A 27,323-nucleotide genomic window follows, 5' to 3' on the forward strand; every position below is an offset into this window, starting at 1 on the left:
TTGATATGATTTCTATATTCTTGAATTTGAAGAGACTTTGCCTATGACCCGACATATGGTCTATCTTTGAAAATGACCCATGTGTACTTGAGAAGAATGTATATTCTGTGGCTTTGGGGTAAAATGTTCTGAAGATGTCAATTAATTCCATCTGGTCTAGTGAGTCATTTAGGATTGATTTTTCTTTGCTGATTTTTTGTTTAGAGGATTTGTCCAATGGTGATAGTGGGGTATTAAAGTCTCCTACTATGATTGTATTGCTGTCAATCTCTCCCTTGATATCCTCCAAGAGTTTTTTTTTATGTATTTGGGTGCTCCTGTATTGGGTGCATATATGTTTACCAGAGTTATTTCTTCTTGTTGGATTGCTCCCTTTAGTATTATGAAGTGGCCTTCCTTATCCCTTGTTATGTCCTTCACTTTGAGATCTAATTTGTCAGGTATAAGTATTGCTACCCCAGCTTTTTTTCCATTTCCGTTCACCCGAAAAACCTTTTTCCATCCCTTCACCCTCAGTCTCTGTGTGTCTTTTTTTCTGAGGTGGGTTTCTTATAGACAGCAGATATATGGGTCGTGTTTTCTTATCCAATCCGTTACCCTATGTCTTTTGATTGGGGCATTTAATCCATTTACATTTAAAGTTATTATTGATAGGTACTTATTTGTCGCCATTTTTATTCTTTACCCCTGTGTTCCTTCTTCGCTTCCTATTTCTTTTTTTTACAGCAGACCCTTTAGCATTTCTTGCATTGCTGGTTTGGTGGTAATAAATTCCCTTAGTCCTTTTTGTCTGTGAAGCTCCTGATTTCACCTTCAATTTTGATTGACAGCCTTGCTGGGTACAGTATTCTTGGATTCAGACCCTTCCTTTGCATGACTTTGTATATTTCATTCCATTCCCTTCTGGCCTGATGAGTTTCTGTTGAGAAATCAGTTTCTAGTCTGATGGGGGTTCCTTTGTAGGTAACTTTCTGTCTCTCTCTGGCTGCTTTTAAGATTCTACTTTTTTCCTTGTTGTTTTCCAATTTAATTTTAATGTGCCTTGGCGTCGGTCTTTTGGGGTTCATTTTGCTTGGGACTCTGTGAGCTTCTTGAATTTGTGTGGGTTTTTTCTTCCCTATATCAGGGAAGTTTTTTGTCATTATTTTTTCAAACAGGTTTTCTATTCCTTGCTCAGTTTCCTCTCCTTCTGGCACCCCTATTATGCAGATGTTGTTTTGTTTCGTGTTGTCCCAAAGTTCCCTTAGGCTAACATTCATATATTTAATGTCTGTCCACCCATCCCACCCCCAGCCTGTTTCTTAGGCTGTGATATTTTAAATGTGTTGACACCTTTCCTCAATAGTTTTTGTTTACCAAACCAATCTCACAGGATCTGATAACTTCTCTAACTTCAATTTAGGTTGTAGAGTTTTTATTAATTGCATCTTGGCCTATGTGCAGTTTTGAAAAGTACTCTTTTTTATATATGTATATTTTTATTGATTTCAGAGAGGAAGGGAGAGGGAGGGAGAGAGAGATAGAAACATCAATGATGATAAAGAATCATTGATCGGCTGCTTCCTGCACACCCCATACTTGGGATTGAGCTTACAACCCAGGCATGTGCTATGACTGGGAATCGAACCATAACCTCCTGGTTCATAGGTCAGCGCTCAACCCCTGAGCCACACAAGCTGGGTGAAGAGTATAGTCTTTAAGAGTCCAAATCCCTACACAGCTGGTGCCTTTATACATAATAGAGGTAGAAGTTCAACAGATTTGAACTACTATGCTCTTTTATTACAACTTCTTTTCCCAATCATATGCATTAATACTATATTTCTTAAGATTATCTGAGAATATTAGCAATCCAAAAAGAAACTGTTCATAAATAATTTTTGGTGTATTTAAATGCAAAACAGTTAGGAAGCTTATATAAATTTTCTAAGTAGCTTCCTTTCTCCTTTTTCATAACCTCATAGTAATTTCTGGCCTCTTTTTGAAATCTAGATAAGCTCCTATAATATATAGAGAGAACCAGTAAGTCGTTGTTATCTTATTGCCATTGAATTATTTTTTTTCTAGTTAGTGAAATATATCAAATATGGGTGTGTCAATTGATTAAATACAATCATAATGTTCATTTCCATATGACCTTTGTAACACAGAGGCCAGTAGATTTGATTTCAGGTTGAAAAATGTGATATTTTTCTTAATAGTATATTCACCTAAAGCTGTGAGAGAAATAGTATGTGACCCAACTAGAGAGTGATTTTTGTATTGGTAAATATAAATTAGGATACAGGAAGCCCCTTTTTTGCAATCATTTATTAAACTCTTTGAGAAAAGGTTTTTATTGTGTGTGTATGTTTTGTTGTTGTTGTTCTTTTAGGATAAGTGCATATATTTGAGAATGTATTAGAATGTTAATTATTTGAGTAAAAGAATATCTTTGTGGAGAATAGTATAGCGCTAAACACAAAATTAAAATTGTATCATTAAAAAAAAAACAACCAAAAAACAAAAATAGCCTCTCTAGAATTTCAACCCTCTTCAAACATTTTTTCCTCCAATATGGTTGTTCTTGAAAGACCTTGCAAAGTAAAATTAGGGAAGAATATTGTCATCCTAATAAAAATGGTCCTCTCAATGAAATAAGGTAGATTAGTTTCTTCCCACTTTTCTTTAAGGTAATATTGTGTTTCATGGTGTCTTCCCCAAAATAAGATGCCATGACTTGATGTTGATCATGGTTAATTTTGAAGAGGCCCCTGAAAATGGAACAGACAGGGAAAAATAACATCTATACTAATAAAGGGGTAATATGCTAGTTAGACTGAACAACTTCCAGACAACCTTCTGGACGTCCTTTCAGACAAAGCCATGGTGGCAGGGCCGAGGCAGAGGCAGTTAGGGACGATCAGGCCAGCAGGGGAGAGCAGTTAGGGGGATCAGGCCGGCAGGGGAGAGCAGTTAGGGAGATCAGGCCAGCAGGCAGGTGAGCAGTTAGGAGCCAGCAGTCCCAGATTACAAGGAATCGGGCCTAAACCAGCAGTCAGACATCCCCCAAGGGGTCCCCAATTTGAGAGGGTGCAGGTTGGGCTGAGAGAACCCCTCCCCCTGTGCAGGAATTTCATACACTGGGCCACTAGTATTTTTATAAACCTTTTAAGAGTAAAATCTGTCAAAACAAAATTAAACTACTGAAAAAACATTAATGATTTTAATAAATATAATGATTCTTATAATTCATACCGCTCAGAGATGGACACAGTGCTTCATTTGTAATAGATCCTTAGTAAGTAGTCTATAAATTTAAATTTTAATCAATGTTTCAACTCAGGAGTTATTTATGTAGAAAAGAATAGGAATGGTGTTTGTTGTTGTGTAACCATGTGGCTTATGACTAAGGTAAGAAGGGTTCTATAACTTATTATAATTATTGTGCTCCTTTTATGTGAAATGTAGATTATCTTCATAAGACCTTTCACTGTAAAAACTTGACCATATTCTAACTTGCACTGAAATCCATTTTAATAAATGGTAATGATGCCTTTTCAGAAAGCTTTCATTGACTGTCATTTTGCTTAATAGTGAAATATCACACTGATTATATTTATGATATACTGTGAGCCTCTAAACAGAAATTGTCATGGCTCAACAACTCTATTGGAAGTTACCATGAACAACACAAATGAAATGTTGACTCAATAAGGTGACTCAAGAACTCATTCTAGCTGGTTGCTCCTGTTTGCATTTTTGCCTATAAGGGAAAGCAGGCATAACAAGTATTTCTATTTTCCTTATTTATAAAATATATGAAAAGTTAAAGAGATTTGCCTAAAGCCTTCTTGAAAAATTGAAAACATATCAAGTTCTGAATAGAATAATTTTTAGTCCTTCAGCTTTCCTGCATTTACTATCTTCCAAAGATTTTTCATGGCTTCAAAGATTGTTTTCTAAAATGTATTCTTTGCAAAAGGATTTAAAAAGTTTTAAAAATGTAAAATTAGAATTATATACATGTTTAAAGTATAAACTGAGCTTTATATGCATAATATGTATAATTTTATGTATTTGTCAATAGTTATCCTATCTAATAAAGAGGTAATATGCAAATTGACCATCACTCCAACACACAAGATGGCCGTCCCCATGTGGTCAAAGATGGCCATCCCCATGCGGACACAAGATGGCTGCCACAAGATGGCCAGCAGGGGAGAGTAGTTGTAGGCGATCAGGCCAGCAGAGGAGGGCAATTGTGGGTGACCAGGCCTGCAGGGAGGACAGTTGGGGGTGACAAGGCTGGCAGGGGAGGGCAGTTAGGGGCAATCGGGCCAGCAGGGGAGGGCAGTTAGGGGCAACCAGGCTGGCAAGGGAGGGAAGTTAGGGATGACCAGGCCAGCAGGGGAGGGCAGTTAGGGGTGACCAGGCCGGCAGGGGAGCAGTTAGGCATCGATCAGGCTGGCAGGGGAGTGGTTAGGGGGTGATCAGGCTGGCAGGCAGAAGCGGTTAGGGGCAATCAGGCAGGCAGGTGGGTGGTTGGGAGCCAGCAGTCCTGGATTGTGAGAGGGATATCCGGTGGGATCAGGCCTAAACAGGCAATCGGACATCTCTTGAAGGGTCCCAGATTGGAGAGGGTGCAGGCTGGGCTGAGGGACACCCCCCTCCTCTGCACAAATTTCATGCACTGGGCCTCTAGTGTGTGTGTGTGTGTGTGTGTGTGTGTGTGTGTGTGTATACTGTTTAATCTTCATTAATGATTAATAAATTAATACATTCAAGTATTGGCATTAAATTACAATCATTTAATGGTTTATTAAATCTAAGACAGATTTTCTGTTTAGGAGTTCCTGAGATAACAAAAGGTATATTTAAATAATTAAAAACTCTCATTTCAGTTATTTGCTTGAATGAGCACCATTTTTATTTTCTTACTATACCTTCTGAAGACAGAAGCCACCAATAAAATAGGTCATTAATGTTGCAAAGGCAAGATTAATGCCAAAGAAACGCCCAATTGGCACTGATATTCTGGATATTAGGCAAGTACCTAGGGCCCAAGGTAATACAGTTCAGGGCCTGACAGCTAGGTTTAAATTAGACTTGATATTGATTCTTTGGCCATGTGCCAAAAACTATTCCACAGCTGAAAATGAGGAAGAAAGGCAATTCTTCATTCTTTTGTGCAGGTGACCTTTGATCTGAAAGGTTTAGGCAAAGATGCTAGCTCCCTCTTTCCACATTTGTGTCTAGGAAAAGTTATCAAATGTTGTCTTTGGTTCAAAAAACACAGCCTCATCATTAATTGCTACCTGTAAGGTTGATCTGTTGGTTGTTGTTAGCAGCAGCTTTTCAATTCTCTGTATTATATAACTTGTCAGTCCATGTGGCTAATATCTAAATAAAACACAAGTATCTAACTACTAGTCACACACCTGAAACTAATATAAAATAATATTGAATGTCAATTGTAAAAAAAAATTAGCATAAAAACAATTATATATAGTTATGCAATAAATCTTCCTAGTTAAAATATATTCTGATTGTCAAGCATTTAAATGTATAGTTCTGTTCTTTGTCCTTTAGGCTTTAGAAGAATTTTAAATAGGATAAAAAAGAGAGAGGTGAGGCATTCTTGCTTGGTTTACTTATATGTAAGGTCAATCTAAAAGGAAAATACGACCTGCAAAATACTTGTTTCTCTGAGCCCCAATTTCCTCATTTGATGACAGTACTTGTTGCCTTCAAATAAGAAATGCTGTGACTTTTACGAAAGAGACAGAGGGACTTGAGAAGTGTTTCCACAAAGCAGTTGGGAACTCATTCTCACCACACAGATTGATTGAGTGCAGGCCCTGCTCTGCTCCTGCAGATAGAGGACTGAACAGAGCAAAGGGAAGTGCCTGCCTTCAGGACACCTCCATTCTGGAGCAAGAGACATCCCGTACATGTGATGAATAAATAAATAAATAAATCCTGTAATGTGTTAGATGATACAGTCAAGCAAGGAAGTAAGAGAAGAGTGAAAATAGAGCGGAGTTGAAATTTTAGATAAGGTGAGCCAGGAAAGGACTCCAGGAACAAATGACAAAATTTTGAGTCAAGATCTGAAGGAAGCAAGTGAGCAAGTGGAGCAGAAGGAAGAGAAGTGTAAATGCATGTTGGAGGAAAGGGATAAAGATGCAGTGCCTGAATATAGATAAATATGGACATGGACATGGATAGATCTATGTATCTATACTAGAGGCCCGGTGCACAAAATTTGTGTACGGGGAGGGTCCCTAGCCCTGGCCAGCCATCAGGGCTGATCGGGCCTTCCTAACCCCGGCTGCCGGCTGCCGGCCGGGGCCTTCCTTTGTTCAGTGCCGCCCCCTGGTGGTCAGCATACATCATAGTGAGCGGTCAAACTCCCGGTTGGTCGAACTCCTGAGGAGACAATTTGCATATTAGCCTTTTATTACATAGGGTGTGTGTGTGTGTATTTAATAAGAAATATATATATATATATTTCAACCCCTGCTCGAGAAGAGAAGGTTGTCAGACAAGTCAGCAAGGTGCTCACCTTGTCCTTCTCACAGTCCCTCATCTATCAGGAAAATGTGGTGGGAGTGAAGAATTTCACTGGAGTCAGGGAAACCTAGCCCTCCTTGAGAGAAAGCTACCTGACAGGTCACAGTTGAATTGCAGCTAAATTTAGCTGCAAATCTATGCATTTGCTAACTAGTCAGCTACCCACCCGGTCTGGCCTGCCCAGAGCTCCGGGTATGTCATATTTACTTAAAAGAGTTCTTACTTTTTTCTCAGGGTGTCATCATATTTCTCCCACTTCCCCTCCCCCAAGATTTCAGACAAAAGTATTCTCAGCATTATTGTTGGGGGAGGTCACAGGTTTCTGAGAGGCACAGGAGTACTTACTCTCAGCCACTAGCTTCCCAGGGATAAATATGTTGCTGACACATTTCTGGAGTCCATGCTGGCCACCCTTTGAAAGATTATGAATATGAAAGAGCTGTTCTGCATTTACAAAACAAATGTCCTTTTTGTCCTCTCACCCTCCTACCCAAAGAAGGATTTCCAGGCCTTCACTTGGAAAGCACAACTGCTGATGCAGCCTGTGCTGACACAGAGGATTTCTTTTGGGCGGAGGGAAATTCGTAGCCTGTGTGGAGATCTGGCCCTTCCGCTATTGTAGGTGGAACCATCACTGTGCCCTCATCATTCCTCTCATACACTGTGGAGGATCCATATCTGGGTGCTATTGTTGACCACCTTGAAGAAACTTGAGTTCTTTAATCTCAAAGACCTAAAAGACAGTGAATGGCTGTCACTACTATAATGTTGCTTATCTTATTTTTTCCAAAAAAACCCCCAAAAAACAAAAACACTACAACAAACTTGCATTCTACGTTCCTTAATTCTGGGAAAGAGATCAAGTACAGCAATAAAAAGATTCTCCTATCCCTTCATTTGAAGAACTTAACGTTGGATCAAGAAAAACACCTTTATTCTTATATAATTGACCTTTTTGATTAAGGATAGTTTTATCATAATTTATATTTTATTCCAACATAATAGTGTATTCCTGAATGGAGCTGCCACTAGTTAAAAACTGTAGTAAATTTTGAGAAGAGAGAAAGAATGTGCACTATGAAGAATTGTGGAGAAGACCTGAAAATGGTTGAGAAATGAAAATAAGGTATCTTTCCAAAATTAATATAATTAGCAAAAATGATAGCTTGAGTCAAATATCAAAAACTAAATTCTGTTTAACCCCAATACTACCTCATCAGCTTTTTTTTAATGTAGAGAATGATGTTTCATTGGGAGACAATGGAGATCTTGGAATTGGCCTTTACACATACAAAAGCCAGGTGGAAAGTGGACTTAGGGGCTATTGGTCCTACCTGTATTCTAAAAGGTCGTGGGGGTTGGAATTTGAGAAATATTGTAAATGCTGCTAAGCAAAGAAGGAACAATGTCATCTTCATCTCCCTCACACTGATCATTGGGACATCCCTGAGGACCAGGCCTTATGTTTGATCTGTGTAACCTTAGTGCCTGTGAGGAATATGACACTTGTTAGAATCCAGCATTCAAGGAGAACCTATTAAAAGTCAATTTTTTTTAAAGCAGGGTTTGTCAATCTTGGCCCCATTGACATTTTGGGTCCAATAATGCCTTGTTGGGGGAGAGAAATGTCCTGTGCATTGCAGAAGGTTTAGTAGTATCTCTGGCCTCTACCCACTAGACATCAGTAGCAAGTTGTGAGATTCAACAAATGTCTTTGAATATCCCCAAATGTCTCCTGAGGGTGGGGCCAAAACTTCCTTTTAAGGATGTGAGCTAGAGAGTTTAACCACATTTTTTAAAGCTAAAACATACTGTATATAACTGTTTAAAATTCCACGCCCTAAATCTATATCTGCATCTATATGTATATCTATTGCTATATCTACATCTATTGCTATATATCTACACACACACACACACCCTTACAGAGTTCTGACAGAGGAGGCATTTGGTTGGAGTGCTCATTGTAGCCTTTTTTTTTTTTTTACTGTGGGAATCATTATGACTCCAGTAAATTGCTCACTGAATTTCATCTGTCCTTTCTGTTCCTGCTCAGATACAACTAAAGCCTATTGAAATTGATTTTTGTGTCAGTAACAGAGCAGGGATTCAGTAAGAACATGAAAGCTTGCCTTTCATTCCTTGTCTTTCCACCCTTATTGCTTTAGATTTGGTGGGTCCTAATTATATCCCAGCACTTCTCCTGCTGACATTTCCTTTGTTTTAATTAAAACTTCTGGAGGTTTGAGAACACTGGGAGAGGGTTTTATTCGTCCACAGCCCTGATAAAGAGTCAGATGGGTCCCTGTTTGTGTTTCTGCCACCCCAAGATTGAGAGCTGGGAGCTCTGTGGGCCTGTCCCTTTGTTTCCCCCACCACACCGGCGTGGTCCTTTCTCTTCCCACACAGTTCTGCATTTCCAGACCTGCTCTTGCTGCTGCCACAGACATTCTGTTATTAAGTGACTCGGACAGTGCTGTGGGTGGACTGGCTTCCTATTGAAGCAGTAAATTAGGTGAAATAAAATGCAGCACTGTCTTTTCATTATTATTATTTATCTCTGCCCACCCCCATGATGCCTAGGGTGCCTCCTGGTGCAAAGCCAGCCCCTCCCACTACTGACCACGTAACTGTAAATCTCCGGACGGGGAGGGAGGGGGGGGGGCAGTGTCAGGCTGTAATTGACAAACCTATGTGGCCTGGAGGGAAGACATAGTATATCTTTTTAATCTGCAGTTTGGAGGTGGGAGGGAGTGAGCAAAGGGTCTGCCAGAGGTCCCGAGGGGAAGACAGAGTTGCCTCATAAACTAGGCCTTAGAGAGGGAGCTATTGATTTGAAACCTAGAAAAATGAGCTGCCCTTTCCCAAGAACAGTGGGCTCTGTCTGGCCTTGGTTACTATTCTCTCAGGAAAAGGGGAGACCGAGGAGGAAGAACTATAACAGGGCAGTGTCTGGGCCTTGCTTTTCTCTTGTTGTATCTTTCTCTTTCTGAACTTTTCCTCAGATAAACCATGAAGCTATAAAACGCAGAATACCAGTGTCTGCTCTAGTCTCCAAGGCTCACTCCCATGGGCCAGTGTGTTAGTTAACACTAGGAAAACACACCAAAACAAAGCCTTCTTGAGCAAAAACACGCACATCAGCCCATGTGGCTTCTTCCTCCCTTATGAAACTAGGAGCCTTTCTCAGTCTCATTTTTCCTAAGAGAAAAGCTTTCTGCCACTTTTTAGCAGGTATTTCCCCCAATTCTCCCAGGCTTCTCCCAGGTTACTATGGATCGGTGGAGTCGTCCTGTGCACTGTGCTTGGAGGCAGCTCACAACACTAGGCCTGGGAGCATCCTGTTTCCCATCGTGACTTAGCGCCTACTCGCTGCAAGATGCTGTTCTAGGCAATGTCAGAGGACTAAACAGACTCCCTGCCTTGGAGGGGCTTTGGGTCCTAGTGTTCCAAAACCATGTGAACATTTAATTCATGAACATTTTAATGCAAAAGAAAAAACAAACACTAAGAAGTCTGCCTAAATTGAATACCTCTGGCTTTCTGAAAAAATTCACCACATATAGTGACTCTTTTTCTTTTTACTAAAGTTGTGAATACACTTCATCCTGGACTGGTGTGGGGGATCAGGGCTTTTAAATGCCATCTAAATCCCCAGGGGCCACCCTGACTCTGGATAGGGAAGGCTGCTGTGACAGCCGGGGAGAGGTGGAATACTGGGGACAGCTGAGGAGTTGGCTGGATGCACATATGCCACCCCCATATTTCGAGGGCTTAGTCCTTCCAGAATTTAATGTACAAAAACCACCAATAATTGCAGTTATCCTGTGGCATAAACTAGCAGTAATAAGATCTTCGGTTTTGTGCCCATTTTAGGGGTTGGGAGAGAAGGTTACTGGGAAATGTGTTCTTGGCTCAAGTCCATGGCCAAGAGACTGGTTCTGCTAATTTTCTGAGTTCTCGTCACCCCACAGCCTGTCTGCCTCATCACTGCTGTTGCTTCATCTGTGCGTGCCTTTCCTGGTACAGGCAGCAGGCTCCCTGCCACGGACTCTGCATACATTAACTATTGTCTGTTAAAAATTGTGGCTATTTGATTTTTCCCCCCCTGTAATCATCCATTTTGATTTATAAACAGAGCCAAACTGGCAGCCACGAAGATGGAGGAATCCTAGTTTCTAACAAAGAAAAATGAAGCGCCGTCTTTTCTTCCCCACCCTGTGTCTGCGAGAAGCCTCAGTTCTCAGAGGGGCCAGCTCTGAAGGATCTTGAAAACAATCCATTTTCTGCTCTCAGAGGTGCCAAACAGAGGAATTCGCAGTGCGTGGCGTTGCGATGGAGAGTGGTTGCTTGGGAACTGCCCTGTATAGGTTCCTTACTTCATCTTTGCCACAGTTTGGGAGCAGTGATGTCTGGGTCACAGCTCCGCCTCCGTGGAGAGGAGGATTTTTTGTTTTAATCTACCGATGAATGGCACATGCAGGCCAACGGAAAAGAGAGGCCTCATTTAACCTGGGAAAACCCTAGGAGTAGACACTGTGCCAAATACAGTTTGTGAAATCTATGTTCTTTGATTGTAAGGATTTTTGGAGTCTTTTCATAAAGTTGTCTGGATTACCTCTTTGCCTCAAGATAAGTTGAATCAAAGAAAGGCAGCATCCCTGAAAGTGTCCAAAGAGGTATCTTAACTATGCTTTAATCTTCACTGTGAGTGGAAAGCCAGAGTTCACCTCCATCATCATCACAGTTCAGAAGGAAAAAGCTAAAACCAATTTCTAATTTCTCTGTGATCTGTGGAGAGGTAAATTAAAGTCTCTGTAAAATTTAAAGGAACTTCATCCACTAAATTCATCTTCCAACTTATTTGGGGTGAAATGACTGGAATTCATGCTTACCACCCCACCTCATCTGCTGCTATCCACTTTGCAGCTGGACAGACATGTGGGCAGTGGGTGGGGATGGGAGAAACTGATGTAGAAATATGGATGGTATTGACCAAGAACCTGAATACAACCCTCAAGTCTCACTACTTTATTCAATCTGTTATCTAGCAAATATTTATTGGGTCCCTGCTGTGTCAGGCATTGTGGGAAGTGTGGGGTCAATATATATCTGACTCCTAAATCTTGTGGATTTGACCTCCTGAATATCTCTTTTTGACTCTGTCTACTACTCGCCTTCTTTGTAACTTCCATCCCAGTTCAAGTCGCCATCATATCTCAAATGGATTACTAAGTAGAACTATAATTGTTATTTTTCCACCATCTTTTCTGGTTTCCTCTGTTTTATGCCTTGCCCCTAGGACAATCTTTGCAAAATGCAGATTTGAGCACTTTACACCCTTGCTTCAAACCTTTCAGTGGCTGCCCATTGGTCTTAGGATAAAGACAGACCTCCTCAAAGTGGTCTGTGAAGTCCTTGCTAGACACTTACTCTCTACTCCAGCCATATTGGCCTGCTTTTAATTACTCAAATGTTCTAGTAACTACATAACAGGACCTTTGAACATGCTGGGTTTTTTTTTATCTGAAGTATACTTCCCAATGCTTGACCTAGTTTATTATCTTCATCTTTTAGGTCAGAGCTTTTCTTAAAAATTTTACCCCAGATGCAGTAAGAAATATATTCTTTTACATTAATATTAAGTATACACATACTAATATATAGGTAGGTAGGTAGGTAGGTAGGTAAGTAGGTAGATGGATAGATAGAGTCTTTGATTGAGTTCCCTAGGGAACAGATTCTGAGGACAGATATTTGCTTGTAGGTGTATTTGGGGAGTGCTCTCTGTATCAACACGTGTGAGAGAGCGAAGACAGATTTGGGCAGTCGAAGGAGTTGAATGCAGCTACAAAGCCCCAAGCAAACCCAGAAAGGGAGCTCTGGAGCTGGTATGGCCCTTCAACATTATTCCACTTTTATATAAGGGGTGTAGGCTTTTATATTCCTACACCAACCAGTCATTGCCCATATGCTACCTCCAGGCAAAGGGCATTAATTTAGGCAGGGAGCATGCCCTTGGATCCACCTGCTGTGTTTGGCTAAAGTAAGTTCCTGGAGAGAGACTCAGAGAACCTCATTCCTGAAGGAGGGATTGGGGGGCACATTACAGTTGTATACTACAGTCAGTCTCTTGTATTACTTGGGTCTTCTTGCTTTGTATAGTAAGTTCTAGAAACAGCTTCTCTAGGATTCTGGCTGATCTCTTTTCCTAGGCAAAATTATAAGCCCTCACCATTACATAATGTCTAATGGTTGCAACTGATGCTCATCATTTCCTTCCTCCCCATTTTAGCCCCCCGCCCCTGTCTTGGCTCGCATCTTTGCTGCTCTAGATGGTAGTCTTGTCTGAAGGACCCAGGCCCTCATTCCTGAGATGTCTGAGCTCAACATGACTTTCTCAGGCTTGATTGCTGCCTGGATAGATAACAAAAGACCTGTATCCTCTGTATCCAGAGAGTAGAAAAAGCTGAGGACCAGACCCAGGAATTAATTATCAGGGTAGAGTAAGAGGTATAACCCTCAACTCTAGCCTGATTGGGAAGGAATGAGACTCTGAAACTTGGAATGAACACACTGAGCCTACAGGTGTGATGTTCCCATCTTGATTGAAGACAGTGCACAGATCTCAGGATTTAACCTCATCTCCCTTATGATTTTCACATACTGCCTTCAGTTGGTGACTAATCACCCTTAGCTTTTCATTGTCTTTCTCTAGTACATAAATGTCTCTCAGTAAAAAGCTACCTGACTCCTTTTATAAAATGTACTATTTCCACTCTTAAAAGTATGAAACATTGGACTCACCAGTGTACTCTCTAGCACCTGTATCCTATTCCTGTTCCCCACTAATGAACATTTGACAGTGACACAGCTACAGTATGCCAGGAGCAGTCAATAAGCCACCTGCCACCAGTGATAAAGGTCATTCCCAGAACCAACTGTCTGAGGGAGGGTTCCTCTGGAACATATCCTGATTTAGCGATTTATATGTAGGAATTTTACTGGGGAGTGTTCTTAGGATCTACACCTGTGAAGAGAGTAGAATTGTGCAGAGAAAAGAGCTTAACTGCAATGCAGTCTCAACAAAGACCTCAGCCATCCCTTGGAGTGGCCAGGAGCTGAGATGGCCCTTCAGAATTGTCCTACTTTAAGACAAGAGGTCTGGGCCTTTATATTCCTGTCATTGGATTCTGTTATCTTTAGGAGGGAGCATGACTTTGAGCAGTGCTCTTATGGCTGAGGCCAATGACCAAAAAGGGTCTTGGCTGACAGCTGTAGGGTACTTCAGTATTACATCTGAATGGTGTACTACAGCATCAGTTATAGATGGAAGGAAGGAAGGAAGGAAGGATGGGTGAATGGATGGATGTATAGTAGACGACAGACAGACAGCAGATGTACTGTAACATTCGATCCATGCAACAACTGCCACTGCTACATGTTCACGTTGTGATTTTTTTTTTCTATTTGAGTTTATTTTCATGGTTCTTGAGATGCACATTTTGAAAATCACAGTATTGGATATGATCAGTTGTGTTAGTGTAGAATGCTGTGGGAACATGAAACTAAGCCCATCACCTGCAATTAGAAAATGGAAGAAATCTTCCTCAATAAAGGCTAGATCTAATCTAAGCTAAGCACGAGGAACTCTCACATTCTACCCGATGTGAGTCCTTGGACAGGGGAAGGAGATAGTGGGTGGAATGTCTGCATTTTCCACAATCCCGTTTGCTCATGTGGTCAGCTGGAAACAGATGTATTTCAGTGACCTCGAAACGAAAATACTCTTTCTTCCAGGCTAGCCTCAGGCTAGCAGCTCTAAAGCCATCTTGCTGTTCCTTAGAAAATAAATAACAGCTATAACAAAGCCTAGGCTTACATGGCTATTTCATGACAAAACCATTGTTTTTCCCTTGCATTCATTTTAGGGAGGAGGTAGAGTGCTCTATCCTTGAGTGATTTAGATTTCACCTTGATATTGAATTATTCTGTAAGGAACAAGCATCAGCTCAGCTCTTTACCTCAAACACAAGGTAGAAGAAAGGAAGAAGGGGCGCAGAGGACCAGGCTGGCCTGTGCCCGCCAGCTCTGAGTGACCCCACTGCCAGTTTGCTGTGCTTTCTTCCTCTCTCCTTGTGGATGGGCCCTTTACTCTTGAGGAGAAGATTGACATAAGGCTTTGGGTGCTACTGGGATTTCAGTTTTGTTTTTCTAGATTTAGTCTGTTATTTTTTGTTATTGTTATTATTTCAGAAGAAGAAAACCTTACTTCATTCTTTTATTAAGAAATGACTCAGCAATTGCAATCTGACAGGATTTTTTCTTCTTCTACTTTTTGTGGGGAAAAATGTAACCCTTTGCCTCCCTTTAAAGTATTCCACCCCCACCCCTAACCCCCACCCCCGCCTCAGAATTTAATTTTTAGTCCTTGGTTGAATGTGTATTTTTAGATCCAAACTGAGATATGGAGTCTAGGTTTACATTTTTCATTGCTCTCATAAGTGGAAGTAACTTAAAATTAGGAGTAATATTACAATTTTCACTTCAAATTTCTCCTTTAATGACATCCTCCTTTGTTGCTTTGTCCTCAAATTTAAAAAAAAATTAATTAATTAACAAAATCCTACATGAGAGATGAATGTCTCAATGTTTAACTCAAGTAAAATATGAAAAGAAGTTTGCTTAAAAATCATTTTTACATTTTCATCATAAGAATTTTTAATTCAGGATCTGGAGGGCAGAAGCAGGACAAGTGTCCTGGGTTTTAGGTCCTTATTAGTTGTGAGATTCGGCCTCTCTCTGAAAGAAGGGTATTGGATGAAGGGCTCTTCCTGTGCAATTTATTTGTGATTTTATGAAGTTGCTTCTCCAAACACTGTCTCAACAATGGCTGTGCCTCCGGTTTTTAGTGATCTCTGGGTCAGCTAACTCCTGGCCAGTCCTTCACAGTCTTCCTCAATCTGGATCCTAATTAAGTTTGACATTCTCCAGTGATGTAAAAGGCCACTCAAGCCGGGCAGCCTCCTTCGGGGCCCTCCCCCTTCAAAGGTTGACAGCTCAGCTGCCCTCCTGTTGCCAGTCGCTGGGGATGCCGTTGCCTGGGCCTGAGCTGAGCCTGAGCTGAGCCTGCTAATTGTTCCATCTCCAGGATCTCAATTTAGCTGAAGCTGCCATCCCAGAGCTGTATTATTCAGTCATCTGTCAGACCCATCGGGAACTTTTTTTCAGCTTGGAAGTGAAATTTAAAATGGCGAATGAGGATATTGTCTTTCTCATTGTTATCGTCAATGACATTATAGCAGTTACTAAAATGGAAGTACCAACAACCAATTCAGATGGTTAAAGATACTTTAATCATCAGGGAAACTAAAGTTTCTTCACGTAGTGAGTATTTTTGGACAGAGGAAATACTGTGTCTCCTCCAGTCAGGTCTAGCTCCCCTTCCACATAAATCCACCTCTCACACAAGCCCTCATCTAACACTTTGAGGGGAGGTAGAACCAAATTATTCAGCATTGCCTTTTTTATTTAACTTGACAACCAGTGTGAAAACAAGCCCAAAAGACAAAGTGATGGAGATGTTTTACAAAATAAACACTAAATAGAAATTGATCTCAAAGCATTTAAGATGTGTGTGTGTGTGTGTGTGTGTGTGTGTGTGTCTTCTTCATTGGCATTCTGTAACATTAATCTAGGTAATATTGTCTTCACAGTTGGAACTAAATGATAATATTGCTCATCAGAACTAAAATCCTTTTTATTTTATCTTTTTCATACAGGGTCGCCATGTCAAAACGGGCCAGCTTGCAGCCATTAAGGTTATGGATGTCACAGGGGTAATGTATCTTTATCTTGCCATCTCAATCGTATATATTTGTAAAAAAGAAGTTAGGGATAGAAAAAAATTATTTTTTAGAAATAGAATCCTTTTAAACATCTAAAATCTTTCCCCACTTGTGCTTAACATAAAGAAGTAAGAGTATCCAAAAGCTGATCGAGAAGACAGTGAGTAAATCACTCTAAATTAGATATCTATACTCTGCCTTATGTTGTTAGAGTGAAGAATAAATAATGTGCACTGATAATTTACATAACCACAATGAAAGATATTTGCATATGAAGACAGAACACGGATTTGCAGGTATTAAAAGAATATCATGGAGATTACACAGAAGTGATGGTTCTTAACACTTTCCCAGAGGTCCACCTAACACTGGAATAGACAAGAGTTTGGGTAGCTCTAATCTCCTAGTGGGATACTTAACATAAATATTTTCCTCCCCCAAATATTATTGAGCAAATAATCATAATAACCACAAATTCTTATCATTATTTAGAGCAAGACTGAAATGAAATTTCTGCCTGGATGATCAAAAACAATCTAAGGAATAGACTTTATTTGAAATACAATCTTGTGCTTTCATTCCTTTTTGCTGAGTCCATTTAAAATATGTTAATGTCTTTTCAAGAGTACAGAGTGAAAATCAGTCTTGAAAGGACTCACTGGACATCAAAAGCATGTTAATAATTTTCTATAAAGTCCTGGGGATTTTTCTAAGATGTTTGTCTGCTATACATAAAAGCTAAAAGACCAAAGTCTTCCATCGGCCGAGAAGTGGATTATTTAATGTAACTACATATAGAATGAATTGGTCACATAAAGGTATCAAGAACCAATATACAAATTAAAAAGGGCACATGGATGTCTGCATGTCAGACTTCAATTTATACCTTTTCTGGCTTGTTACTTTTGATAGTATATATTATATGGTATGCTCTCTACCATAATACTAATTTTACTAATTTTCATTTATACCACACATTGTACTGATTTCTTTACTTATTATTGAACTGAATTACTCTTTAAATTATATACATTTATAACCAGTAAAAAAGTTGTTTCCATATGCCTATTAGCACTTAGATAAAGTAGTACTTCCTTTTATTTGTCCTAAGTACATCATTCCAATTTCAAAGGTTGCAAACCAGTTCAAAAATTTAATCCAAATTAGTTTCTTAATTCACCTTGCCTTTGCTGAATAAGAAACTGCATGCAAATTATACTAATTAGGTTTAGGTTCTGCCACTTGAAACAGAAAACTCAAGATAACAGAGGCCTATGCATGATGGAAGTGTCTTGCTCTCTGGTGTTAAAGGAGTCTGGAGTTGACAGCCCAGGGATGTAGGGCAGCAATGTGGTGGAGTAGATGAATGGTTTTATCTCTCTACTCCATCATTCTGCATGGCTTCCACACTTAAGGTCACGTCCATGGTTCAAGATGGTTGTTGGATTTCCATTGATCACATTCTTTGTCAGGCAGAAGAGGGGGAGGGGTTGATAGCTGAAGGGTAAAGAAGAGAACCCCTTCCAGTGAAATATTTTCTATTTACATACAACATTTCCACTTAGTTTTACATCCATTAGGTATACCTAGCTACATGGAAGCTGGGAAATGTAGTCTTTCATTCTACCAATGTGTGTAGTTAAAAATCTGCGTTCTACTAGCCAATAATGGAGGGAGAATGGATACTGGTATGGTCAGTTAGCAGGGTCTGACACAAAAATCAAGATCACATATGATCAGTCTCCACATAGAAACCCATTTATAAACGTGTGAACCTTTTACAAAGCTCCCAGCACAGAACAAATGAAAATTTATTTTGTTATTCCACTGAAGTCCTACTACTGTATTTTCCTTGGAGTGAATAGGATCTGCACATAATGCAATGCACGTGGCAGTTTAACAGCTTATGGTTGTGGATGGAGTCCAAGACATTTGTGCTGTAAAGTTTTATTGTGTGGTTCTGTGGAACTGCAGTTGAGTTCCGTTGACATTGTTAATCTCAGGGCACACGTGTGCACAGAGTTGAATATTGATGCGCAAAGTATGACCTGAGAGCAGAGTACATTCCTTTTCTAGTTTCTGGTTCTATTTGTGAGACTTTAAATTGCTTGATGAACCACTTACTTTTACTAGACCACTTTGCTTGGGATCAAAACAGTTACACAGCTATTTATCCCAGAGGATATATTTTTAGTTTTTAAGGAGTGGCAGTTAGCCTTTCTAAACTGGGTTTCACAAGGCCACTAAGCACTACAAGAAAATGATTTGAGAGACCATTTTCTCAGTTCTCCCAAGGATGGTACAAAGCTAATGTTATTTTCATGCATATGAGAGTCGATCCATTGCATACAATGGATGCTTTATAGTATTTTGGCTTAATTCTCTTGGGGAACCCCTGTTGAAAAGGCTGGATAGTTGCCCTGATGTAGGCACATCTTTGGCCATTATGTAATCACTGACCCTTAACAAAGACAAACATGGATACACATCTGGAAATGGTTTTCTTATTCCCATGGTATCTGATACAGCATCAAATGACTTTTGTATCACCCCCTTACGCATCACAGTCAACATAAGATTTCCTTTGTGAAACTCATGTGGTATCCTCAAAAAACAATCTATTTCATTTTGCCATATTGTCTTTTGTGTATTATGGAATGTTGCAAAAGCTTCTTATCAATTATTATAATTGTGCTCATTATAGCTGCTCTGTTAAAAACTGAGATGAATTCTCAAAGGTCACCTTTGTTAATTGTTTGCAATGATTTACTGCAGAGTTACTATAGTTTATTGGAATGAAATTGATAAAGCCATAAGCCTGAAATCAATTTCTAAATTATTGTTTTTATTCCATACCACTTCTTTTTATTTTATTTTATAGAAAATAGCCACAGAGATAACTGGATATAATGCTCATTTCCTTCCTGTTTTAGATCTGAGACAGTTCCAAATTTCTTAATACTTGCTTCAGAATTAGTACTTAAACTCAGGCTGTCTTTGAAGTTATTTTACTTTCTGAAATAATTATGGGAATTTCTGCATTTTGTCACTTTCTGGGGATTCCTTTCCTGTGGATTTGTGTACTATAGATTTGCCTACAACATCTAAACAAAATTGGACCCTCTAGGGTGGTGTTTCTCAAAGTGGACAGCCAGCATCACTGAACTATCCGCACCTTTGGGGTGTGCATGAGAAATTCAGATTCCTGATCCTGCTGCAGAATTTTTGGGTGGAGCCTCAGAACTTGCTTTTTCTACAAGCTTCTCAAGGAGCTTCATGCACCCCCAAAGTCAGAGGAGCACTTTCTAGGGTCTTGTATTTACAGCTCTCTGGCCACCAAGTATGAAGATACTATGATTCTTTGATAAATCCCCATATTCATCTGGACAGAATTCGTGGTGTAAACTAGTTTCTTTACAATGACACCTTGAAATCCATGTAGGACTTAATGAGATATTGAGTTAACATCAAGATATTCACCTTTACAATGACCCGGTGGTGGCTCAGGACACTTTGGATTGTAGTACCAAAGCCCCACTAAACTGAATGAAGCTGAAAACAGAATTTCCTGGCTCTTGCATATTCAAACAAAGAAAAAACTCAGCAGGGTCCAGGAAGTCACATGCTGTGATTAGGAATTGTGTCTCTCTCCATCTCTGGGCTCTGCTTTCTTCCCACCTACAGATTCATGTTCTAATTAATTAATTCCTTACCCTCAGTTGCAGCAGAAGTGCCAGTCTGAGTATCAGTGGCCCAGCGTGGGTTATGTCCCAGCCCTGAACCAAACCCTGTTTCTCTTCAGCCACATCTGGGTTGGGTGGCTAACCCTGGAAACTGCCACAGGGCTGGGAAACATGATTCCTCAAGAAAAACCTGAGAGTTTTTAGAGAAAAGGGTGGTAAGGATGCTGGGTAGGCAAAACCAGGAGAATTATGTTACTATGACATCAGGTCATATTATAATGGATGTGTTTAAAACGGATCTGGTCCTTAAGTAAAGTACTCCTCTGCTTGCATTTTTTTATTTATTTCAGCCCAAAATAATAATAATGGTAACTAACATTGATGGAGTGTTTATTTGCCAAAACTTTTTAAAATACTTTCTATATGTGTATTCATTTTATCCCCTCAACAGCACACAAAATAGATTCTATTATCAGTCCCAATAGTCGATGAGAAAACCAAGCATATTTTAAGGTATCTTGCTCAATGTAACATGTAAATGGTGGTGTGAATCTGCCTGAGCGTTTTAACTCTATCTCTTAAGTCCATCCTCTTAACCACATGGCTACAGGCCCTCAATCAAATATAGAAGGGTGTTTAGTGTTTAATTTAGTGTGATCTTTCATTTATTCAATAAGCATTTAATAAATACCTCCTTTATGACAGCCACTAGAAATTCAAAGATGAAAAAGTGGTCTTCTGCCTAAAGGGGACACTCACAATAACACAACCTTGCCCTAAATATTTATAAGTAAAGCTAATCCATTTTACAATAAACTTATAAAATTTATAAACAAACTTATTAAGTTTGGTGTGGCAGTGAGGGGTAGTAATTATGCCTAGGAGGACAATCCTGGCCAAGGGCACAGCCTGTACCAAGGTGTGAGGCTTGAGGGAGCACAGAGCATGTTCTGGAAAGTACTACATAGTGTAAGGACTCAAAAGTGCTTAGGGGAGCGTGACACATGACGAATCTGGACAAGTTATGGCCAGCTTGTGAAGTCAGTGCTGTGGCAAGGGCTTGACAAGGTTTTTAGTTTTTACTTTCCAAATTGAACACTTTGATCAAATAGTTTTAGGCAAAACTTCAATATGTAGATAAGATATAAAGGGAGGTTTTTTTGGTTTTGCCTTGTTTTGTTTGTTGTGGTGGTGGTGGTTTTTTACCAGGGGTGGGAGGCTGTAACTCCTTCCCCCAACTACTGCTAGACCAATGTTGGCCAGAAGTTAAATAGCAAAGTAACACCATGGGATTTGCCTATTAGAAGGATGCATTTGAAGCCCTGCTTCATTGATTTTCTATTTCTGTCTTATTTACTGAATTCCTGTAGGTTAAGTTATTGGCCAGTCTGCATCTCTCTTTGAAGAATAAGGAAATGGCCTTCTCCCAGTAGCCTCTGGGAGAGTGTTTTGCCTATAGTGAGCAAACTCCATGAATGTTTGCTAAAACTGGACAAAAAGAAAAAAAAATCTTACAGAAAAAAAAATCTTACCATCTGGGATTGTTTGAAAGAGTCAGGGTTTGAGAAAGATGCACATCAGAACTTGGGTTATCGGCTTCTCTTAGGGACACCACCTCCATGTAAGAGAGCTGGGCATATGCTAGTTTTGACACTTCATGGCTTTCTTACCCTAGACATGTTGCTTAACCTTTCCTTCTTCCACATGTGTCAATGTGGATAATATCACTTCCCTCAGGAAGTTAGTGTGACAAGTAAATACAGTTATTTATAAAGCATTTGAGAACAATATGTAGGACACAGTGTTCAGTGCTTGTTGTTATCACAGTGTCTCCTGCAGACATTTTTTATTTTTCTCTCCATGGCACTAACGATTTCCATAGAAGACATCATGCCATTCCCCCTCCAGCTACAGGGCCTTGGCAACCACTGTTTCCCTGCCAGGAAAACGGTTCCCTCCTTAGTCACACCACATCACACTTTTTTCTTTTTTCCCAACTGGGTAACTTCCACAAGGGTTTTAGAATTCAGCTCAGACTTGGATTTCTTGGGGCTGTCTCCCCAATTAGATCAGCTACCCATCTCTGTCACTCTTGGATTTCCATCTGTGTTCCCCACTAGACTATAGTAAGTGTCATTGTGGCAGAGCTTGAATCTGTCATGCCCATTGTTGTATTATTACATTGTTAGCATTGAGCGTTGTGCCTGGGATACAGTAGGCACTTAAATATTTGTTGAATGAATTTATTTAGCTTACGGTTAACGCTACAGCAAATCCAGGAGCTGCCTGCAGAATGTCTTGGTAAAGTCACTAGTTCAATCAACGCTGCAATGAAGGGATGTGGGCTTAGGCAACTCATTGACCTACTTTGGGTCTGTTTCCTTAGATCTGTAAAAATGTAATTTGCAGGTGCATAACCCCACCTTGAGATAATTTTAGGGGATCTACACATGCTTAATTCTCATTTATAATGTATATATTTTAACATTTAATAAACTGTGATTTTAAAGCAAACCTCACTTAGGAATAGCATAAGCCTCATCTATCCCTGATGAGATTGGGGAATTTGAGCTGCTGAGCTTTTGGATTTTGAGTTGATGCTATAATGGGTTGACACTTTTGGAGATGTTGGGATGGGAGTGAATGTATTTTACATGTGGGAGGGAAGTAAATCTTTGGGAAACAAAATGTAGACTGTGGTAGAATAAGGGCCCCCAATAATGTCCACATCTTAATCCCCAAAACGTGTGAATATGTTATTTTATATAGCAAAAATGAATTTTCAGATATGACTATATTAAGGATCTTGAGATGTAGGGATTGTCTTGATGGATCTATTATAAGGGGTATAGCAGCAATAAAAACTAATACAACTGACCATCAAGGATACTTTAAAAAATAATAAAAATAAAATAAATAAACGCAAAAGCAGCAAACTCTACATTATATGCCAATTTTGAAGGCACTGGAAAATGGCAACTTCTCAATTTATGCTGTCAGGTTATTCCTTTCATGTGCAGAATGTCATTCAGATTTCAAAACATGCTCTTTAAAAGTAATTGCTACCAAAATAAGTAAATAAAAAAATAATTGTTACCATTTGCAGTTACTTGTCTTAGGAAATGTGGATTTTTCTCTATTCTTCAAAACCAAATGAAACCCCAAATTACTAATATATTGAAGGTGATATGTGACTTTAAATTCTCCTCAAAAAATTCTAATTTTGTATTCATTAAAACAACCTCCTTGTTGTCATTGATTATAACTAGATCAAACTTATTATATAATCAAACTTATAAAAGTAAGTATTTATTGATTTTAAAAGTTTAGTTTTGTTGATGCTATTTATTGAAATCTTGAATAAAATTTCTATTGGAAGAATTATTAAATTTCTCCAAATTATTTTTTTAATAAATCTTTATTCAGATTATTACAATTGTTTCTCCTTTCCCCCCCCCATAGCTCCCCTCCACCCGGTTCCCACCCGACCCCATGCCCTTACCTCCCCGCTACTGTCCTCATCCATAGGTGTATGATTTTTGTCCAGTCTCTTCCTGAACCCCCCCATACCCCTTCCCCCCTGAGAATTATCAGTCCACTCCCTTTCTATGCCCCTGATTCTATTATATTCACCAGATTATTCTGTTCCTCAGGTTTTTAATTCACTTGATTTTTAGGTTCACTTGTTGATAGATATGTATTTGTTGTTCATAATTTTTATCTTTACTTTTTTCTTCTTCCTCTTCTTTAAGAATACCTTTCAGCATTTCATATAATACTGGTTTGGTGTTGATGAACTCCTTTAGCTTTTTATCTGTGAAGCTCTTTATCTGCCCTTCAATTCTGAATGATAGCTTTGCTGGGTAGAGTAATCTTGATTGTAGGTTCTTGCTATTCATCACATTGAAAATTTCTTGCCACTCTTGTCTGGCCTGCATAATTTCTGTTGAGAAATCAGCTGACAATCGTATGGGTGCTCCCTTGTAGGTAATTAACTGTTTTTCTCTTGCTGCTTTTAATATTCTCTTTGTCTTTTGCTCTTGGCATTTTAATTATGATGTGTCTTGGTGTGGTCCTCTTTGGATTCCTTTTGTTTGGGGTTCTGTGTGCTTCTTGGACTTGTATGTCTATTTCTTTCACCAGGTGGGGGAAGTTTTCGGTCATTATTTCTTCCAATAGGTTTTCAGTATCTTGCTATCTCTCTTCTTCTGGCACCCCCATAATTCTGATGTTGGTACGCTTGAAGTTGTCCCAGAGGCTTCTTACACTATCCTCAACTTTTTGGATTTTTTTTTTCTTTTTGCTTTTTCGGTTGAGTGTTTTTTGCTTCTTTGTATTTCAATTCTTTGACTTGATTCTTGTGTTCCTCTAGTCTGTTGTTGGGTCTCTGTATAATATTTTTTATTTCAGTCAGTGTATGTTTAATTTCTAGTTGGTCCTTTTTCATATCTTCGAGGGTCTCGTTATATTTATCGGCCTTTTCTAGGATATTCTTGAAAAGCCTTATAACCGTGGTTTTGAATTCTATATCCAGTCGTTTGTTTTCCTCCATTTCTTTCGTTTGTGACCTGTTTCTTTGTCGCCGCATTTTCACTGCTTCCCTGAGTTGGTAGGGTAGCTTTGTGTGCTAGGTTTCCTATATGTCCCAGTGTGTTGGCCTCCCCAGTTAACCTGAGGTGGACACTCTTGGTGCACCCCTTTGTGGACTATGTGTACAGCCTTGTTGTAGTTAAGTCTTGATTGTTGTTGGTATCACTGGGAGGAATTGACCTCCAGGCCAGCTGGCTGTGAGGATCAGCTGTGTCTACGCTGGGAGAAGTTCGGTGCTGGAGACAACCTTATAGGATTAGACTTGCCAAATTGCAAAAGCCTCTGTGCTCAGCTTGGATGGAGTGGAGTCTCAGGGCAGAGCAGACAGTCTTGGCTTCCCTTCAGCCTTGCCCTTGTGCGCACGCGCCTCCAGACCTCTGCCTTCCCCGGCTCCCGAGTCTCCGCCCGAGAGTCCAGATTCCCCCCGCAAGAGCGTGGGTCCCCAGGGGCTCGCCTGGAACTGGGCTTCAGTGCAGTCAGAACTGGGGTTCAGTGCAGTCAGGAGCTTCCAACTCCTTTCTGCTAGGGAAAGCCTGTGGCAACCTCCGCAGTCTTTGTGCACACTGGCGCGCGCACCTCCAGACCCCTGCCCCGCCTGGGCTCCCCCAGGTCTCCCCTGGGTCTCCGAGTCTCCAGGTGCCTTTCTCTCTACCTGACAGTCCAGACTCCCCCTGTATGAGCCTGGGTCCACGGGGTTTCACCCAGAACTGGGGTTCAGTGCAGTTGGAACTGGGGTTCAGTGCAGTCGGGGGCTTCCTTCCTTCTCCCGCCAGAGAAAATCAGCCAAGCTCTCAGCCACCCTTCCTCTCTGCGCGCACAAAGACCCTTTGCCGTACCTCCAATTCTCTGTGAGCTTTTCTCTTTCCTTCTAGTTGTAGAATTTCCACTCAGCCAGCTTTCCTGTGGTTCTGGATGGTGTCTGTTCTGTCTTTTAGTTGTAGTTTTGAAATTGTTGTGCGAGGCAGCAGTTTAGTTGCTTACCTATGCCGCCATCTTGGTTTCTTCCCCCAAATTATCTTTTAAAAATTAAAAATCATATCCTAGCCCTAGCTGGTTTGGCTTAATGGATAAAGCGTTGGCCTGTGGACTGAAGGGTCCCGGGTTCGATTCTGGCAAGGGCACATGCTAGGGTTGCAGGCTCAATCCCTAGTATGGAACGTGCAGGAGGCAGCCAATCAATGATTCACTCTCATCATTGATGTTTCTATCTCTCTCTCCCTCTCCCTTCCTCTCTGAAATGAATAACAATATATTTTTTAAAAAATCACATCCTAGAAAATGTTAACAGTCTTTTCAAAATCTAATAGCAAATAATTCTTTAACAAAAAAAAATGTCTTCAACTTCTTGTCACATTTAGTCAACAATGAAGGTGAGAATGATTGACAAGTTGACACAAATGCCTACCTAATACCAAGGACTGCTGTGGAGAGCAGGGCAAGTGAGCAGGAGCAGCAGGGGTTGTAGCCATACACATCTAGAAGGTAGTTGCATTTATGAGTCTGTATACCTCACATTTCCTTCTCAAGTTCAAACTGACCAGTCCCTTGGGCTGTTATAAGAATTACAGAGTTTTATTCCCGTTTCATGGATTGAGAACTAAATTTGGGGCAAACCATTTGTTAGAGAGCACACTAATATTAAAATGTCTTATTAAATTCGGTCTTCAAATCTTAGCATATTTTAGGGGCTTATAATGTGTTCCCCTGTGTAATAAACATGCAACTTATCCCCATTCATAAGCAAATATTATAATTATGTGCTAACAAGCTCCTTTAATTGGAGAACCAAAGGCAGGTTTCTCTTCAGCCCTGGATTAAGATATCCCTGAACTGTTCTTTCATGATTAGCTGCTTTAGTTTTATCACCATGGGTAATTACCCTTCTTCTTCTTAGGAGTTTTCAGTATAGAACTAAGAGCACTGGCTTTGGAGTCAGACAAATCTGGCTTTGAATCTTAGCTTTAACATTTAAACATATGAATGAACTCCCTGAAACTTGTTTTCCTATTTGTAAAATGGGATCATTAATCACATCTACTTCATGGAGCTGTTTTGAATATTAATTAAGATATTATGCACACAGCCTCTCGTACATATTGAGTAATACGTAAGTTTGGCTTTTGCTAGATTTTGTCACCATGGTTGTGTTTGTCATATCATCATCAGAGGTAGCTAGTGGCTTAGAAGCATCACCTGGAATCATCCATTTCTTTGTATTTGAAAATCACCCTCTCTTCCCATAGTTTGTTATCCCTCCAGGAGGCTGGGAGTATCCTCTGCAAGCAATTAGGGAGGACCACTCCAACACACACATACTTTTTAAGCCTCTACTGAATCAATTTGCTAATGTCCCGTGGGCCAAAGCAAGTCACATGGCCAAACCCAGCAACTAGGAGAAGAAATGTACTTGATCTCTTCATGAGGGAAGTTGCTAAATATTATGGCCATTTTTTTTAATTTACTACAAATACTAAGCAATAAATAGATTTCTATGATCTTGAAAAAAAATCTTTATGTTGATAATAATGCTATGCTTAAATAAACAATCATTTCTAAGCCCTGAGAGGTGACTTAGATCAGTATTCTTCTTCCCATTTACAGGTGAAAATATCTGACATTTGAAAAGTTTAAATGCCATGTCTGAATC

The 27,323-nt window shown here is 39.9% G+C and overlaps 1 protein-coding gene across 5 annotated transcripts in view; it reads left to right on the forward strand.

Moving 5' to 3' along the window:
- The window catches only part of TNIK (TRAF2 and NCK interacting kinase), a 372,736-nt gene that overhangs the window by 187,817 nt on the left and 157,596 nt on the right, over nucleotides 1-27,323 (forward strand). For all 5 annotated transcript variants that reach the window (XM_080655707.1, XM_080655708.1, XM_080655709.1 and 2 more), the window contains exon 3: nucleotides 16,338-16,394. In XM_080655707.1, the coding sequence (XP_080511833.1) occupies nucleotides 16,338-16,394 (57 nt within the window). The remainder of the gene's footprint in view (nucleotides 1-16,337; nucleotides 16,395-27,323) is intronic.

This window comes from Plecotus auritus, assembly GCF_963455305.1.
Source record: "Plecotus auritus genome assembly, chromosome: 2".
Classification (NCBI taxonomy): domain Eukaryota; kingdom Metazoa; phylum Chordata; class Mammalia; order Chiroptera; family Vespertilionidae; genus Plecotus; species Plecotus auritus.